Here is a 16,783-nt window from a genome sequence, read left to right on the forward strand (position 1 = left end):
TGTTTGATATCCTCTGCTTTGTTCAACCATTTTCTGCAGAGTTTTGGATGCTGGAATCGCACTTACGAGCGAGTTAAGCGAGTGATACTTTAGGTTCATGTATTTGCATAGATAATGCCAGATCTCCAATGTCCACCCTCTACCCTCAACCTGTGCCCCAGGGACGTTCCGAGGTGCCAGCACCAGTTTCGTCGTGGCGCAATAGTATCCGTGCTTTTCTTGGCGATAGAACAAAGTCGCGACACTTATACACCATCCTGTGCTACACCTGTGCGCTTACTTACTAATATAGTAGTGAGAAGGGATCGTAGATCATAAAGGTAAAGGTACAGTACTATCACCTCTGGACGAAAGCGTGAAAGCGACCCGGTTCAGGAAAGAAAGAAAAAAACAGCACACGCACGCAGCAAGTGTGTAGCTATCTTATCAATTATCACATATTTGTTCTGTCCCAACACCTATATGCGCGCCAGTTCCACGTATATGGGGAGCGCTGCCTCTTAAGGCTTCGCATCTCGATGATGACATGGCGCGAGCTGTTGGAGAAAACACAAAGCCTTTAGTGGCCGCACCACCAAGAGGGGCCATTACCAACACCGACTAATACAAATGTCACCATCAGGTTAGCGCTCTTCTGCAAGGTTGGAACACGCAAGGGGGGAGTCCGGGGGGGGAGGACGTGGTCCGGGCTCAAGGTACACAAGTGGCTCTTCTGTCTCGCTGTCGGCGGACATTCGGAAGGCTATAGGAAGCTACCGCACTGGCACGTCAGCTCATTTCGTGTCCAAACGTGGTCGAAGTCACATTTCGGAGGTCTCACTCGAAGTTCGGTTTTGGGATCGGTATCCACGCCGGATCTGTTGGGGCTCCCAGAGGAGCAGTTCAAAATGGTGGTTGGAAGAGGTAACATCGTCACCTGTTATTGCGCGCATGGAGCAGAGTTCCGTGCCAGAGGGAGCCACCGTGCGCCGTGGCCTAAAGTGTGTTCAGTTTAACTACTATTGCTGCGTCGTTCGATAGGCTGCCGCCGGTTAGGTTTTTGTTTTATTTGGGTAAATATTGGATTAAGACGACGAGCGAAGTATTTTCCTCGCCGTCATCGCAAGGGCATGGTGGTCGTGGTGCAGGAGAACCGAACATTTGAACGCGCGATTGACACCGGCCGACCACTTCACCGCGCACCAACGTGGGTCCCCAAGACTCGTTGTTCAATCGTTTGTGTCAACATACATGCTTCCCCGTGCTGCCAATGGGCCGCGTTTTGTAGGACTCGTGCCGTCAGGTGTGATCATACCACGCGAGTACCGCATTGGCGAAGGTAACGCAAGGTTCATATCTTAAAATAATTTTAATTTTTTAAGTAGCTGGTTAATTTTTAAATCAATGTGGCAAAGTCACACAGTTCAGGTGAAATGTTGCGCAGAAGTGAAAATCGTACAATTTTTTTTTTCATAACCGGCCACGTTGCTGTTGCGCGCAGACGTAAAATAGCACCTACAACGACGTAGAGCATCCCATTAGCGCGGACATCATAATCGAATATGAAAATAAAGAGAGCTATCCGTCGACAGTAGGGATATAATTCACTGTCATGGAATTGCTCTCTTTATGTACAATTCGATATTCAACAAAAGGCCTGACCGACGCAGTTGCATCATGGCCGCGAATCATCCTATCATGTGACCCGAAGAAAATCGATAGGGAGCGATAATAGGAAAGGCAGTGATATAGTTAATCAGCAAGGTGCACTTGTTTAGAAACTCTTTGTTACGTTCAAAGGCAAAAAGTAAATTAGTTTATTTTCAACAATAGGAAAAATACAACTTTGATGGTCTTACATTTTTATTTCACACCAACCTCTACTTCTTCTTCACTGCATTACCGCAACTCCGACCACGTGCAGGGGTGTAAGCAAACGTACCATTATCCGTAGCTCTCTACACGCCAGCACTCGGATCTTTTGGTAGGTAACAACTATCAGGCACTTAAAATATCATTTATCTCAACCCTTGTTGGTGTGATTATGATTGCTCGGCATTGCAACGATAGGTTAACAAACTGGATACGACATAGAAAACTCTTATCTAAGTGTGCTTCAGTGCGACAAAATGTATCTACGTCCGGCTCGACGACGATGATGATGATGGAACAAACATGTTCAACGTCACATCCAAAACCAATACCGCGGCGAGGTCGGTTTAACAAAGTACGTAAGGTGTGCGCTCTACGTGTTGGAGTTGTATAGTTAGTACGTGGCGCAATCTCGAGTACGCTATCACAAATTATCGCCATCGGAATCGGTAAGCGGGCACCGATAGCGGCAACAGTATGCCAAACGAAGTCCATACAAACCCGTATGAATTTATTGTTTCCCCGCAGGTATGGCCATCATTAAAAGGGTGTATAAAAAGTGTAATTTAATGCGGTAGAAATTTGCTTAAAACGAGTAGAATATTGTTTAAAAAATAAAATGTTTTAAAATAAGTTCCACGCGCTCTGCATTGCTAATGATGTTTGTGGGAATGTTTTTGAATTTGATTTAGAATTTTTAAAATTTGATTTTACTGCATGATCTAGAGAATATTCAACCGCAGTTCATCGAAGTAATTATTTATCACTGAAATCAGACTAAGCTGATCATAAAATACATGTTATTTAAAAGCCGAATAAATGTTTTTTTCCCAACTCTAATTGACTGTATCCGTCTTGGCTGTATCAAGCGTACGAATGTAGTCATCGATCTGTTGCTTGAGCTTCCCATTTTCCACCACCTCATCCGTGGATAGCTCCAAATTGGTCATCGGCGAAATTGCTTTTTCCCGTGCGAACCATTCGCTGATTGCGGCACGTTCATAGGTGAAGCCGTCTGGAAAAATGTAATATCATAATAGATCGCTAACATTCGGTGCTGGCGTTGGTTCAATAAAAGTATCCTACCTTCAGCGAAAACAGGATCTTTCATTAGCTCATGCGTGATTGGGCACGTGAACTCTAGCGGAATGTCGGCAGTATTCACGGCCAGCGCAAACAGCAACGATCGAATGCCGGTAATGTGTGAGTCCAAGCTCAGCTTCCCTATCAGATCCCAAACAACTACGGTACGATCGTTCGATCCGGATGCGATCACCGATGAGTCACTGTTGATCGCCAAGCAGTTGACGTACCGCGAATGCTCCGCTAGGGTTTTCAGGCACGTACCCTGCTGATTCCAGATTTTGATTGTCTTGTCCAGGCTGCTCGAGAAAAGCAACGTTCCGGTTGGGTTGAATCTGTAAAAAGCCTTCTGTGTTAAGCCTTGGGAAACATATTTCTGAACGCTGGTTCCGACGAACTTCAACAACTTACCGTACGCATGTGACGGAACTGCCATGAGCTTGAATAGTTTGCACACAGCTGGCATTCATCACTTCGGTGCTATAAATAGTAGATTGTCCCGCAAAATGCTCCTGAGGGCTGGTGGGTATGAGTCGTGATTTGCGACTACGGTCGATGTTGTTTGGCATAAAGAATACTCTCCAAATCTTGATCAAATGGTCCGTACCACACGTCGCCAGCGTGTAAATCAGCGAGCATTTGTCGGTAGCTACATGAAATAGAAACCATGCATTTAAAATTAGGATGCACCTTGCATATATGCAGAAAGGAATTACTTACGATCAGTGTGAACTATTTTACAAAAATCCGCCGACAATACACCCATGTCATGTGCAGCATCGATCGAACAGTCCGCACATGAAAGATCGTCTTTATGACCAGACGAAAACTTCATTAGTAGCGAAGGGAGGTCAGTTACGAGCTAGAACTTACTTGCAAAATCATTTTCTACCGCATACAGTCTCATATTGCCGAGAGTACACGCTGTTAGCAAAATATCCGAATCGCTGGAAAAGGCTATCGTATGAACGGCTTCATCGTGAACTTTCACATGACTGAAAAATGTTGAATAGGATTGGCCAAGGAGAAAAATAAAGTAAAAAAGAGAACTCCCAGCAACTTACCACTTTAGAGTTTTATTCTGTCTCCATATACAGATGGCACCATTGTCGTCCGAACTCACAATCGTGGCCCCGTTAGGACTAAAGATACAGGCACGAATGGCTTCCCCACCTTGCTGGTTGATGACGTTGGTTATTTCACCATTACTTAGGTTCCACAGGATGACTGTGCCATCGACGGAAGCAGACGCTAGGACCGCTCCCTGGGATGTAGAAGTAGTTACAAACAAATTTAACGATAAATTAAATTGCAGTATTAGTGATAATCGAAACATTTGAGCAGCAGAAAATTAGTTGACGGACCAGACTTATTTACTCAAACGCGAAATTAAATTCCATGCGTGGTGGTTTCTCTGCTTGCGTTAGGGAAGCTTGTGTGAACAAATTTTCACAAATTGCACGACTCCTTTGGACAAAAATAGATTTTTTAAAACTTCTTCTTCTTCTTCTTTCGATATGCGAGTCGGGGTATATCCTCCTACGCTAAGTCGAACAATTTGTTCCCTTACACGTAATCAGAGGCGTACCAACTCTGTCCGAACTCCTATGAAGGGGCTCGTCCTTTAGGACCGGCTAATAATAGCCATATGTCCACCCGCCGGCCACGGGAGGGATAATTCCTTCCGCTGTCAGGACACAAGAACTCGTGGTCCGCTTGATTGACTCAAACAGAACGAGATGTGCGGCAGCTAGGATTTGTCTGACCTGAGCTCCAGCTCGGCGTCACCACGCGGTCGTGCCGTAACCTTACTTTTCCGCTAACCCTTTCAGGAAACTTATGCACTGCTAACATCCGCTCTGATGCACTACCGAACTGAAACTGTTTTAAAACTTCTGATGGTCACGTTGCGCGCGAAACCATGAAAATATCCTTTTCCGGTGCGTGAAAATGTCCCTTCCTGCTAGGTTGTCAATCGGATGACACAAACAAATCATAAATGTCAAAACAAACAACAAACAGTTTGATTCCATTTGCAAAACAGATCGGCTTGCTGCTCATTACTCCGTTTGCCGGCTAGTTTGGTATGCATTTATTATCGTAGTGCGTCAATCTACCAAAAGCATGCGCCTTGAGTGTGTTCTCAATCTTTGATCCTTATTGTTATTGATTGAACTAGTCGGTTGTGTTTAGTTCGCAGAGTCGTGTATGCAGTAACACATTCGTCAACATGAGTAAAAACGAAGCAGAAAATGCATGCTTCTGGTTGTCGAACCAAAGCACCAGCAAGATGGATGTGCTTACGCCACACAAAATGGTCGTTGTATTCCTGATTCAGGAGTATATGCGATTGAAGAAAACTCCCGACAGTGGCACCACCGAGGAACAACCTCCCGCGATCGAGCTGAGCTTCGCTGACAGAAAACGTTTCTGCATGTTGCTACTGAAACTTATCCAGTACCCCGATATGCCGTACAAGGACTTGCATGGGCTGCTGGTGTCCCCAACGTATGGATTACATCCGGTCCATCTGGAGGAGTTTACGAAGCTCATGAAGCTACTGAAATCGGTCGGGATCGATGTGCTGTTCGATCTGTACAACGACATCGATAAGCTCATCATGGACAGCTCAGTTCTGATAGGTATCGTTGGTTTGCATCTACGTAAAGTGTTCGTCACGATGGACAAGATGAATTTCCAGGAAGTGATGGAACTGTATCAAGCTACCATTGCCTACTATGATAAGGGAATGGATGCGATGGAAGCGGAAAAGCAGGATGCTAGTGAAGTTGAAGCATCGCTACAACACAGCCAGTACAAACCAATCGAACCGTCCGACCATGGTACGTTCGCTGCGAAATGGTCCGTCAAACAGTCGGAGTTGTTCGTCGCCCAGCAGACCGCACTTTTGAAGGAGAATGAAGTGAAGGCGCTGCCACCGAATGAGCTGCAGGAACGGTTGGACGAAATCATCCACGATCGGCCACAATATTCGCAAGCGTACTTTCTACAATACTTGAACAATCTGCGTGTGCGTGACGTTAACAATGCTATCCAGGCGCTGCACCGGTCTTTTGACCGCGGTACTACGGCTTCGTCGGCTGCAGTTGCCAACGGCGGCAGTTCGGTACCGGCTGCTTCCGAAAGCTACACTAAAGAGTACCAGTACTGCAATCTAAACCTTGCGATTTTACACTCCCATTTCGGGCACCAGCAACACGCCCTGAAAAGTTTGCAAGAGTGCATCACGCTGGCCCATGACAATGGCGACTTGACGTGCCTTCATCTGGCGCAATCGTGGATTGCCCGGTTAAACAACCACGACACACCCATACCGGAGAAAAATAGTAGCATTAGCGCGATACACGCAACGTCATTGGGAGTGCTGGCGGGTCTGCAGAGTTCGTGCCAAGCAGGCGATGCGTTGCCGTCGAAATTGTTCGGCTTACTGATGTTGAACGACCATCTAAACTGCCAACGATCGATGATGGACCTTGTGGCAAACGGAACCGCGGTTCGCGCGGCTCTGTGGACGGTGTACGGCAAGCACGAGATGGCCTCTCTGTGTGCGCAAATTCTGATGAATGCGGATTTAAAATCTTTGGATAAAATCTACAACGGAGAGGGCATTTGCCAAGTAATCTGCACAATCGCGGTTCGACTAGCGTTTTTAGGCGAGTTTAATTTGGCCATCGTTATGGTGAAACATGCCAAGGATCGTTTTCCTCGCTACCCGCACACGGTTGCTTGGAGCGTAACGGACCACTATATAACGTTAACCCGAGCTATTTACCGAGGCCACTGGGCTGAGGCTATCAATGAGTGTCAGAGGCTACGCTCGTTCGACAAACCACTGGCACTGCTGCAGTTTGCGCACGTGATGCTCGCAAAGCTCGACATCACCACAGCAAAAACGGTCATCCTGCGTCTGCTGAAGAATAGCGACGAACTGGAACCGCTGATCCACGTGCGGGCACTGATACTCTATGCCAACACGTTCATGCCCGCCCATCATGCCGGGGCACTCAGTGAACTCGGCAAGGCCCAAGACCTCGCCCGGAAGTACTATCTCGAGTACGAAGATGCCATGATAGACCTGCACATCGGCTACATTTATCTGGTACATATGCATGTGCCTAGGCAGGCACTGGTTCCTTTAAAATCCTGCCTGGAAACTATCCTCGCAAACGGGCCCATCTATGACAAGTCGCGAGCCATATTCACCTTTGCCCGTGCCCTGGTGGAAGCGGAGGAGAAACAAAACCGACTGGAGAAGCTCGTCACGCTGATGCCGATGCTCGAGGAAGCGATGGAAAACTTCGAAAAGCTTGAGTGCTACAGTAAGGCCAAGGATATGTATATCTACCTAGCGAAGACATTCCACTCGCTCGGACAGCATGATGAAAAGAACCGCTTCGCATACCGTTACCGGGTGCTGCAGGAACAGTTTCCCACCGAATTGCAGTATCTTAATATATTCCACTAGAACAAAAGATCCTCGTGGGCGGAGAATATCATTACCTTCGGCGAAACGCGTACACTCGTCACCCCGTATCGGTGTCCTAGCAGAGGTGAAAAGGCATCCTCCCGGAATCCGCTGCCTGCTGCCCAGCGCCACACACGCACCGTTTTGTCACTGTAATTGCGGTATAACATTTTCAACGTAAGAAAAATAAGAAAAGAAATCCATTAGTAGTGAATGGGAAACGATCTAAATATGCACCCTGCTGTGCATATTGTACATGTTTTCTTAATGGCAAGTGCAAGCTTAACGGTGCATGAGGATGCACCGGAGTGTGAGGAACCTTAGAACGACGTTAATGGATTCTGGTGATAATATCGATAATTTTCATACGTTTCCAAACAACTGTCATTATATGCTACTCTAACTGTACCATAGATTGCAGTATGAATAAAATTACATTCAATGTTTCAACTAAATATACAAGTTCTATGTACACTTAAAATCAGGTTTCCATAATGTGGGATTCAAGCCAAGAATACCTTGGTTGTTTAAACAGACAGTCACAATAGTGATCCAATTTTGAAAAAAAGAATATGTTATTCAAACGACTGATAATTTAAACTATGTTCTGTTAAAAATATCTCCAATAAAATGTTCTTAACTGTATGGAAGTAAGATTAGTGTTCGCTATCGGAAGTAAAATATTGAACGTCCTATTGCTTCATTCATTGGCACCCGGAACCCGGGAATGTTGGTACGAAAAGGAGGTAATATTGATTATTACAGGTGCATGAAGGGAATGGAAAGATGAATAATTAAGCAAAATAACGAAGAATCGATCTAGATGCATCGACGGTCTGCAATATTACTGTTGCTATTTTTGATGCACCTGCAGGAGGACGATAAGGGTTAGCCTACTGGCCGCTTACCTTGACCCTGTCACCAGCAGTGCATTACCATAGAAATCGAGAGACGTGACATCACTTGCATGGGCGGTTAATTTTTGAAGAATTTTCGTTTTCATTGCATTCATGGTGGGTATGAATCGCAAAAAATGGAACACTTCACTATTAAACAATAAATTTAAACTGTCTTCTTTAGCACACAAACAGATGGTGATTGGTTGAGCCCGAACGAGACAATCGGCTCATTACGGAGAAGAAGCTTATTATCTTATCACATCACAAACAGAGCACGATAGCCGACTGTGGATCGAACAACAACCATTTATGTAGTTGAATGTTTTTCGTAAATTGTATAACTACAATACAAACTATTGGTGCACTGAGTCACAGTTCACTGCGCGCTGGCACTTTAGAACATTTTCCACCTTTCCTAGAGGGCACATCCGGTACGTTTGAGCACGCGACCACCGGTAATATAGCCCTGCCCTAGCTACGGAAGCACATACAACTCATCCTTCCCGAGGGGAATGTTTTTGTTTTGCTGCTACACAACTACTAATAAATATCCGCGGAAACAAGTTGTCACTGTTGTCACAGCTTACTATACACTAAGCATACTGCATCGAGCGCCGCGACACCTGTTGTTCGGTGTCCTTTCAAGAAACTTGAATCCCAGCAGGACACCATCACCACCAAAAGTCCACTATTGTGTTAGTGATATCCTATACGAAGGATACTGATTTTTTTTAAACAATCATGCGCATTACGTTAAATTACAACTTCTTTCCTCTGCACTATTTTGGTTTTTTTCGGATCATCAACGCTCTGCTATTGCAATTATTACACTTTGGTGTTGCAATGTGTATCAATGTTTTATTCCCAAATCAATTGTGCCTCCTTTATTTTTCGGTCGCGTCAGTCGTTCGATGTGGAACCTCGCGAGTCTTTTAAGTAGCGTATGCTAGAAGCTCCCATAGCACAGAAAACTCTGTTGTTTCGTTATTTTCATCATGCGTGTATCGCCACAGTTTAAGGAGTCAATCGTTTCGGGTCGCGGGGGAACATTGACGTCTTGCGGATGTTATCCAGGCCCAGATACAACATCACCACTCGCTCCATACCGATACCACCGCCGGCGTGCGGCGGGCAACCATACCGGAATGCATCGATGTATGCGGCAATTTTCGATAGATCGATAGCGTGTAGCTTGGCCCGCTCGATCAGGTACTCCGGATCGTGTATTCGTTGCGCGCCGGATAAAATTTCCTCGCCCCGCATAAACATGTCGTACGAGTTGGAGTACTTCGGGTTGCTCGGATCCGGCATGGTGTAGAAGGGACGAACGGCCAGTGGGAACTTGTCGAGGATGTAGAAATCGGTATCGTACTTTGCCTTCACCAGACGTCCCAACAGCTTTTCGCTCGGCGTGGATAGGTCCTCCTCGTCGTCCATCTGCACGCCAGCCTCACGCAACATTGCTACGGCCTGGGCAAACTCGAGCTTCAGTGGTGGTTCCAGGAATTTGAATGGTTCCACGTTATACTGCTGTCCGACAGCGGCAATTTCCTTTGCATAACTAAAGAGAAGGATAAAAATCAAAGCTAACGATGAATTTTGTGCTCAATAAACCGTAATAAACAAAAATCATACCAGTCACGCAATCCTTTAAACATTTCCGTAAACGTGTTTCCAATCGTGTCCAGTACCTCGTGATAGTGATACTTGAAGGCCATTTCAAGATCCAGACCCACAAACTCAGTCAGATGTCGATGGGTGTTGGAGTCTTCAGCACGGAATACTGCCCCAACCGTGAACACCTTATCGAAATCGGCCGCAATAGCCATTTGTTTATACAGCTGGGGTGATTGTGCCAAATATGCGGAGTCTGCAATTGAAACAAAATAGTGGTAAAAGTTTCAAGGCAATACGTATGTTTGTTGATGTCTTACCTTTGAAATAGCTAACCGTGAAAACGTTTGCTCCGCCCTCGCTAGCTGCGGAAATGATTTTCGGCGTATGGATTTCGGTAAAACCCTTGGCCGTCAGTACGTCGCGGAATAGTTTACAAACGCCCGCCTCTAGACGGAAGATGGCCTGGTTCGCTGGCGTACGCAAGTCGAGCACACGGTTGTCTAAGCGCGTGTCTTGATTGACGCGAATCTTGAGCGCCTCTGGGTCGTCCGATTTTTCCGAACGCGAAGCGTCCTCAATCTGCAGTGGTAGCTGAGCTTTTGCTGCAGATAATAGGAACAGCTCGAGCACGTGCAGCTCGAGCGTTTGCTCCGTACAGGATTCGATTCGCTGCTCCACCGGAATTACCTTCGCCTTAATATCGATGATACTTTCCCTGGGAATACTGCCAGAGAATTTTACCATCTGCTTCGATACGACATCGTTCACCGCTAGCAGACACTGGACGGTGCTGCTCTGCTGACGCAATACCAGGAAGCATTGCTTGCCCTTGCATCTTGAAGTATGCACTCGCCCGCGCACCCACACCTCCGAATCCTTGGCGCATTGCGACAGGTCAGACACAGTGACGAACACACGCTCGACGTACTTCTCCGCACTTTGGATCATTTTCATTGGGCCGTATCGTCCCGCCGAGTGATCAACCCCATCGGCACCTGCGTCATCATTCGCTCCACCGGCAGTCCCAGCGGCCGCTGCAGCTTTATGTTCTGCTTTCTAAAATTAGAGAAATTACAGAAACAATATTAGTACCGAAAGCGCAAGAGCAATTCTATCCAAAGACATCTACAAAAATAATCCAAGCGTACCTTTGCTGCCTTCACAGCATCCTTCGCAGCCTTTTTCGCAGCCTTCTTAGATGTTTCTTCCGCCGAGCCGTTGCCCACGGGTTCTTCCTTGATCGTTTCCGTGACCATTATGAACTCGGTGAGGCGATTTCTTTGGTGATTAGGAAGGAGGAATGAAAAAAATATCTCAATTAGAGGAAGTACGCGAATAAACTACCCCAACGTCACGCGTGCCATTATACGAGACGACCGTGTGGGTGAGATGCAGGGGAACCGGAAGCAACGGAGCTTGCATAATACAACAAACATTTCCCATCCCACATTGGAATTGAAATCGTTGTTAACTCGTATTTGTTTCAATCTTATCAGCGTGTGATGACCATAAGACCACGGATGAGCTTATCGTACCGTATGGTGGTCGACCAGCCAATATAACTTACAAAGCACCACAACACCCGGCATCCTTTACAACTTAACCTCTTCTCAAAGCACGCAGTTACAATCCATAGAAAAACGTTTGTTGAAGACTTACTTAAACGTCTGATGGATGCTCTTGACTTTGGGAATCAGGTTTTCCACTTTTTAGATCAGGAAGCACTATCGCATTTCCAACATAAAATCCCACGTAGCTTCAGACACAACAGTATCTCATCACCACTTCTGTCTGCCGACTGTTTCGTGAAAATTGCATCAAGTTGAACACGTAGTTTGACACCTCAAAGGCAAGATGTATAAATTGTATCTATATTTATACACCTCGGTCACAACTGTAAATAATGGCTAAAGCAACTAATTTTATATAATAACTTTTTAGTGGCTTGGCCAATTTTAGCGACAGACCCCTCAAATGAAAGGTCTTTTAAAGGCTGATAACTCTGTGCAACAAAGACTCTTCCGTAATTCTTAGTTTATGAAATTCTGAGGCGTAGATGCAGAAACCTTGGTTGGTATTTTCTGCTGAAATAACCAATTTGTTAATAACTTTATAACTGCTGAACCGATTTGTACATGTGACCCCTTAAATGAAAGGTCTGCTCAAGACACACAACTTTGTGTAACAATAGATCATTCTATATTTTCTAGTTTTTGAGAAAACTAATTGTGTGCTGGGTCCTGTACAAACCCGAATAGGTATTGCGATATTGCGCTGCTTCTTGATCATTTTAGAGTTTTAAAAATGTTAATGAAAAACAGGTAATTTTAAAGTTCAGATTTAAAAAGACGTTTATCTGGCGCTTCAGAGAAGAACGATTTACAACTGAAAAAACTAGTTTTAAATTCTTGGAACCGTGAATCCGTTCCAAAATCACGATCTTGTTGGGTTCTTTTTTATGTTTGCAACTCTACTCACTTGTGTTGTCCAAATAACTAATCGTTGTTATTAAATTGTATCTTCAGCTTGTTTTATAATTTGTGCGGGTGATTTTAAGAGAATAAATAGACGCATTTGGTGTACCGAGTGTCGTATGTGTCATGTCGGAACTCGTTACAAAGAAATTACTAGGGGAGCTAGTAAAAAAATCAGGGTACGTTTTCCTCCAGGTTTGTTTGGCATTGAAAATGCACGACGGCCGACAATAACAATTTGGGACGGGTGGCAAAGCTGACGCGGATAGTGTGTTATTAATTGATATCGTTTTTATTCTTCTTCCTAGTTGTACATATTCGGTGGATAATATAATTACTATCTTTCATAACCGCGATGGAAAACATAGCAACAAGCGACTTGTATCGCTTTTGGCGCAATTGTTCAAACCCATTCCGAATGGAAGCAAGTACGTCGAACTGTATGCTCCCTCGAATACGTAAGTACTCTCGTCGTGATATCACACAACCTCTAACTATCTAAATACGTTGTTTACGATTACAGAAAAGAATCCTTTCCCTCGTTAGTGATGGTTTTGAACCGATTTGCGAGCGATTTGAAACACGCACACGCTGATAAGACCAACAGCCTCCGGCAACAGCAAGAGGAGCATCCTGTTACGCAGCCGGCAGTTAAAATTGACTCCATTGTAGCAACTACCGAATCGGTGCACAAACGTGGGACGCTATTCGAAAGCCCTCCCCTCTGCTCGACCCGCATCAGCCCAGATCAAGTGACACCGGAAAATGTACAACAAATCAAGGAAAAAATTGTACAGGCAACGTCCGGCGGTGTTGGTGTGACCCGTCTGTCGACTTCGACCGCCCTTCCGTCGGATGGTGTTATTTCATCACACCTTCAGAACCGTCCGTACTTTGAGTTCTCCCACCGGAAGGCTCCCATCGTGGCGTGGAACTTCAACTACGACGAGCTAGTCCCGCGACAGAGCAAGTCGAACGTAGCTGCCATTCCGGTTGCCTCACAGGAACCGATCGTGCTTAAGGAGGTCCTCAATTGCTTGATCGGTGTGAAGGGTTCGTTGATCGTGCCGAAAAAATGTGCCACGCGTAGCGAGGAAGGTTTGCTGTTGTCTGAGATGGAGTTCGAAATCTCAAACCAACTGACCGAGTCGTGCTCGGACATGGTGAAGGAGTTGCTTCCTCTCGTGACGAACGTGGCCTGCGTGCAGCAATTCATCGAAGAGTCGAGCATCCTTGAGGGTGGTGTCGTTTTGCAGGCCCTCCGCTCCGTTCTGAAGTCCATTATGACCGACTACTTTCTCTCGATAGCGCAGCTGGATGATTTGCGCTGCCGGAAGGGGCTGTGCATACAACGATTACTGCAGTTCCTGAAGCCCGTGTTTCCCACGATGGAAGAGCTAGCGGCGACGGTAGCGGAAATTCGACGTACAAATAGTCGCGGTGGGCAGGTTTTGACGCTGCTGCACGATAGGATTACCGCCACCAGTGGCACAAGTCACGCGCAACGTGTTTTGGTACACCTTATCGAATCGGCCGCCGTCCCGTTTATGGAGATGCTACAGCTGTGGATTTACCGCGGAGTGATCAACGATCCACAGCAGGAGTTTCTCATCGAGCACAGTGCCGTGGAGTTGACCGAAAACGATCTGGTAGACTACTGGGAGAAGCAGTATTCCACTCGGTGCGACAAGATACCCTGTTTTCTTGCCAAGTATGCCGATATTATCCTGCGCACCGGAAAGTATTTGAACGTCGTGCGCGTCTGTGGAAGTGCAGACTTTCAACCGGTCGCAAACGGCATCGACAACGGTTATGTCCCGGAGGATTCGGCGAAACAGCTGCTTCGCTATAAGCATTTCGACCAGTCGTATATCGATGCTATCGAGGAAGCGTACAATGTGGCATCCTCCTCGTTGCTGAATCTCATTATGAACAAATATGACCTGATGGGTCGGCTGCTTTCCGTGAAGCGCTACTTTCTGCTGCAACAGGGTGACTTTATTACCGAGTTTATGGATGCCGTCGAGGAGGACCTCAAGAAGAACGTGGATAGTCTTCATCCGATCCGATTGGCAAACTTGCTCGACGTGACGCTTGGTCTGTCGTCCGCCAAGTACGACGAGTATCATGACGATTTGAAAACGATGCTGCTCCCTTACGGTATCGTAACCCAAATCTCGAAGATCGTCAACAAGGAGGACGCATTCGTCGATACACTCAGCGACACGTCGCAGCTGAAGGGTATCGAGTGTTTCACCTTTACGTACAAAGCACAGTGGCCTGTTTCGATCGTGCTGAACCTGTGGACCATCTCCAAGTACCAGATGCTGTTCCGCCAGCTGTTCTATCTGAAGTACGTCGAGCGGATACTGTGCCGTGTGTGGATCGCAAACAATGAAACACGCCGCTTCGCTCCCAATCCGGCCAAGTTGTACCGGTCCGCGTTTACCTTGCGTCAGAAGATGCTTATCGCTATTCAGGGCTTTGAATCGTACATGATGATTGAGGTGATCGAACCAAATTGGCACATTTTCTATCAGAACATGAAACAGGTAACTCTACTTTTGTTTTAAATTACAGCATTTGCTAAATCCTTGTGCTCTATTTCTTCTGGTAAAGGTAAACAATATCGACGATGTGTTGAACTATCATCAAGATTTCCTGGACCAGTGTCTGAAGAACTGTATGCTAACCGTGCCAGATTTGCTTAAACCTATCATCAACTTATGCAACATTTGCATTAAGTTTTGCGATTTTCTTGCGGTAAGTTTATATGTTTTAAGTTTTGTTCAAATCTTCATTTTTTTTTCATGTGAAAACAGTTTTATTTTTGGTTAGGGCAATCACTTTCCAAATATTTAATTCAATTCAACCCGTGTACCCTTTCTCTTTCTTCTCTTTTCTCTCCGCATCTTCGACACTCACTGCCAACGTTTTTTTGGTATTATTTTGTATACGAGTGATTTTTTTTTTAAACAATCGATTGTTTTTTCTCTTATACCCTGTGTTATAAAATGGCCTTATGACATTTTTTTTGCTTTAATGTTTGATCGATAAATTAATTTTTGATTCCGGTGCTATGATTTCTTTTGGTTTATTGCATCCATATAATTTTTTTTTCAACTGGCATTGTGTACTAAATACGTTGCCATTGGATGTGTGGATTAACTCGCGCGCTGGATTGGAATGGCACGTGACGCAAAACTAATGGAGAAATTTCTAAATTCGATACACATCAATACGCACCTCAAAACCCCCGCAACCAGGAGTCACAGCGCCACTTTGTCGATGCCGAGCTGACATGCATGCTTGCCTCGAGTGATGACTTCTCACTGTCTTCCGAATCCGATTATGAATTACACGCTTCGCAACAGGTACCGGCGTCAGGATAAATTGTTTGTGGAACAATAATGCAAAAATCGTTTTAATTCAGTCTCTAAAAATAATCTCTTTTCGTTCATTCGCTGGTATCTTCTTATCTGGGCTCACTTCATGTGCTTACTTCATTTAAACAAATTCCGAACGAGAAATGTTTGGACTATTTTGTAAATTACACCACCAGTCAAACTTGAATAGGCACAACATTAGTCACCTGCAATTTAAATAACATTAATCAGCTTATGACTCTGATCGGAACAATTGATCGATTTGAGAATCATTTGATTGTTGGCTTACGACGACTTTCATGGAAAAGCATGCTCACTTTATGTAAAGTTACTAATCCATATTGAACTCCATCAAGGGGTTACTTTCAGATATTGGCCCGCTTCAAAATATTTGCACTCACTTAGCACTCAATTCCTTATACGTTTTAATTGATATTATATACACACATTTATTTCTTTTGCGCACGCAGAATGCTACTTCAATGGAACCGACGGAAACATTCTCAGAGCGGGTTGAACAGTTCCGCCAAGATTTTACCAACCAGCTGATGACGCTGTTGCGAAAGATTACCGACGTTGCAACGCTGAGTACATCGGAACGGTTTATAAATTTGATTTACAGGTATGATGAAACGAATGATACGATCGTTGGTTCATGGTTTACCTAATGGTACATTCTTATTGCTTTTTAGGATCAACTTCAACTCCTACTACAGTGAAGCGAATGAAAACTAATAGCTACAGAAATAGCAAATTATTTATTTTGTATCCTGCAAATAATATTCCAATGGAATCTGAGCTACCACTATGGAATCCACATAATAACATCCAGTGCTAACATCATGCTTAATAAAAAATTGTTAAAATTCAATGTACAAAGGCGTTCTTCGTTTGTTGTGGAATAGATTTGCTATTGTCATCCACGCCATCATATACTGATTTTAGCACTTTGTGGAACAAGTAGATCTAGATCAGATCTCAACAAAC

The 16,783-nt window shown here is 45.0% G+C and overlaps 4 protein-coding genes across 4 annotated transcripts; 2 read left to right on the plus strand and 2 right to left on the minus strand.

The window, feature by feature from the left end:
- Nucleotides 1-2,687: 2,687 nt before the first annotated feature.
- Nucleotides 2,688-8,432, minus strand: LOC131294428 (uncharacterized WD repeat-containing protein alr2800-like). The gene is made up of 8 exons (XM_058322476.1): nucleotides 8,329-8,432; nucleotides 7,456-7,570; nucleotides 3,999-4,198; nucleotides 3,808-3,929; nucleotides 3,655-3,744; nucleotides 3,346-3,583; nucleotides 2,938-3,269; nucleotides 2,688-2,866 (listed from the first exon to the last, which is right to left on the minus strand). Exons 1-8 carry the CDS (start codon nucleotides 8,430-8,432, stop codon nucleotides 2,688-2,690), a joined length of 1,380 nt encoding a protein of 459 aa, XP_058178459.1.
- On the plus strand, nucleotides 5,089-7,915 carry LOC131283107 (anaphase-promoting complex subunit 5). Its single transcript, XM_058312675.1, has one exon. It carries the CDS (start codon nucleotides 5,165-5,167, stop codon nucleotides 7,418-7,420), a length of 2,256 nt encoding a protein of 751 aa, XP_058168658.1. The 5' UTR covers nucleotides 5,089-5,164; the 3' UTR covers nucleotides 7,421-7,915.
- Nucleotides 8,433-9,165: 733 nt separating the features above from the next.
- LOC131294738 (aspartate--tRNA ligase, cytoplasmic) lies at nucleotides 9,166-11,211 on the minus strand. The gene is made up of 4 exons (XM_058322786.1): nucleotides 11,085-11,211; nucleotides 10,254-10,992; nucleotides 9,955-10,189; nucleotides 9,166-9,880 (listed from the first exon to the last, which is right to left on the minus strand). Exons 1-4 carry the CDS (start codon nucleotides 11,190-11,192, stop codon nucleotides 9,334-9,336), a joined length of 1,629 nt encoding a protein of 542 aa, XP_058178769.1. The 5' UTR covers nucleotides 11,193-11,211; the 3' UTR covers nucleotides 9,166-9,333.
- Nucleotides 11,212-12,449: 1,238 nt separating this feature from the next.
- Nucleotides 12,450-16,531, plus strand: LOC131281119 (gamma-tubulin complex component 2 homolog). Its single transcript, XM_058310374.1, has 7 exons — nucleotides 12,450-12,589; nucleotides 12,719-12,868; nucleotides 12,934-14,962; nucleotides 15,030-15,173; nucleotides 15,677-15,784; nucleotides 16,267-16,418; nucleotides 16,489-16,531. Exons 1-7 carry the CDS (start codon nucleotides 12,537-12,539, stop codon nucleotides 16,529-16,531), a joined length of 2,679 nt encoding a protein of 892 aa, XP_058166357.1. The 5' UTR covers nucleotides 12,450-12,536.
- Nucleotides 16,532-16,783: the final 252 nt, after the last annotated feature.

Source organism: Anopheles ziemanni, chromosome 2, assembly GCF_943734765.1.
Source record: "Anopheles ziemanni chromosome 2, idAnoZiCoDA_A2_x.2, whole genome shotgun sequence".
Taxonomy (NCBI): Eukaryota; Metazoa; Arthropoda; class Insecta; order Diptera; family Culicidae; genus Anopheles; species Anopheles ziemanni.

Coding starts and splice junctions, on each gene's coding strand:
- LOC131283107 (XM_058312675.1), top strand. CDS start 5,165: ATGAGTAAAAACGAAGCAGAAAATGCATGCTTCTGGTTGTCGAACCAA.
- LOC131294428 (XM_058322476.1), bottom strand. CDS start 8,432: ATGAATGCAATGAAAACGAAAATTCTTCAAAAATTAACCGCCCATGCA. Junction 7,571..8,328: donor CTGCTGGTGACAGGGTCAAG/GTAAGCGGCCAG, acceptor CCGCAATTACAG/TGACAAAACGGTGCGTGTGT. Junction 4,199..7,455: donor GTGTACGCGTTTCGCCGAAG/GTAATGATATTC, acceptor TCTACATCCCAG/GGAGCGGTCCTAGCGTCTGC.
- LOC131294738 (XM_058322786.1), bottom strand. CDS start 11,192: ATGGTCACGGAAACGATCAAGGAAGAACCCGTGGGCAACGGCTCGGCG. Junction 10,993..11,084: donor ATGCTGTGAAGGCAGCAAAG/GTACGCTTGGAT, acceptor CTCTAATTTTAG/AAAGCAGAACATAAAGCTGC. Junction 10,190..10,253: donor CACGGTTAGCTATTTCAAAG/GTAAGACATCAA, acceptor TTTCAATTGCAG/ACTCCGCATATTTGGCACAA.
- LOC131281119 (XM_058310374.1), top strand. CDS start 12,537: ATGTCGGAACTCGTTACAAAGAAATTACTAGGGGAGCTAGTAAAAAAA. Junction 12,869..12,933: donor CTGTATGCTCCCTCGAATAC/GTAAGTACTCTC, acceptor TTACGATTACAG/AAAAGAATCCTTTCCCTCGT. Junction 15,174..15,676: donor AGTTTTGCGATTTTCTTGCG/GTAAGTTTATAT, acceptor CCCCGCAACCAG/GAGTCACAGCGCCACTTTGT.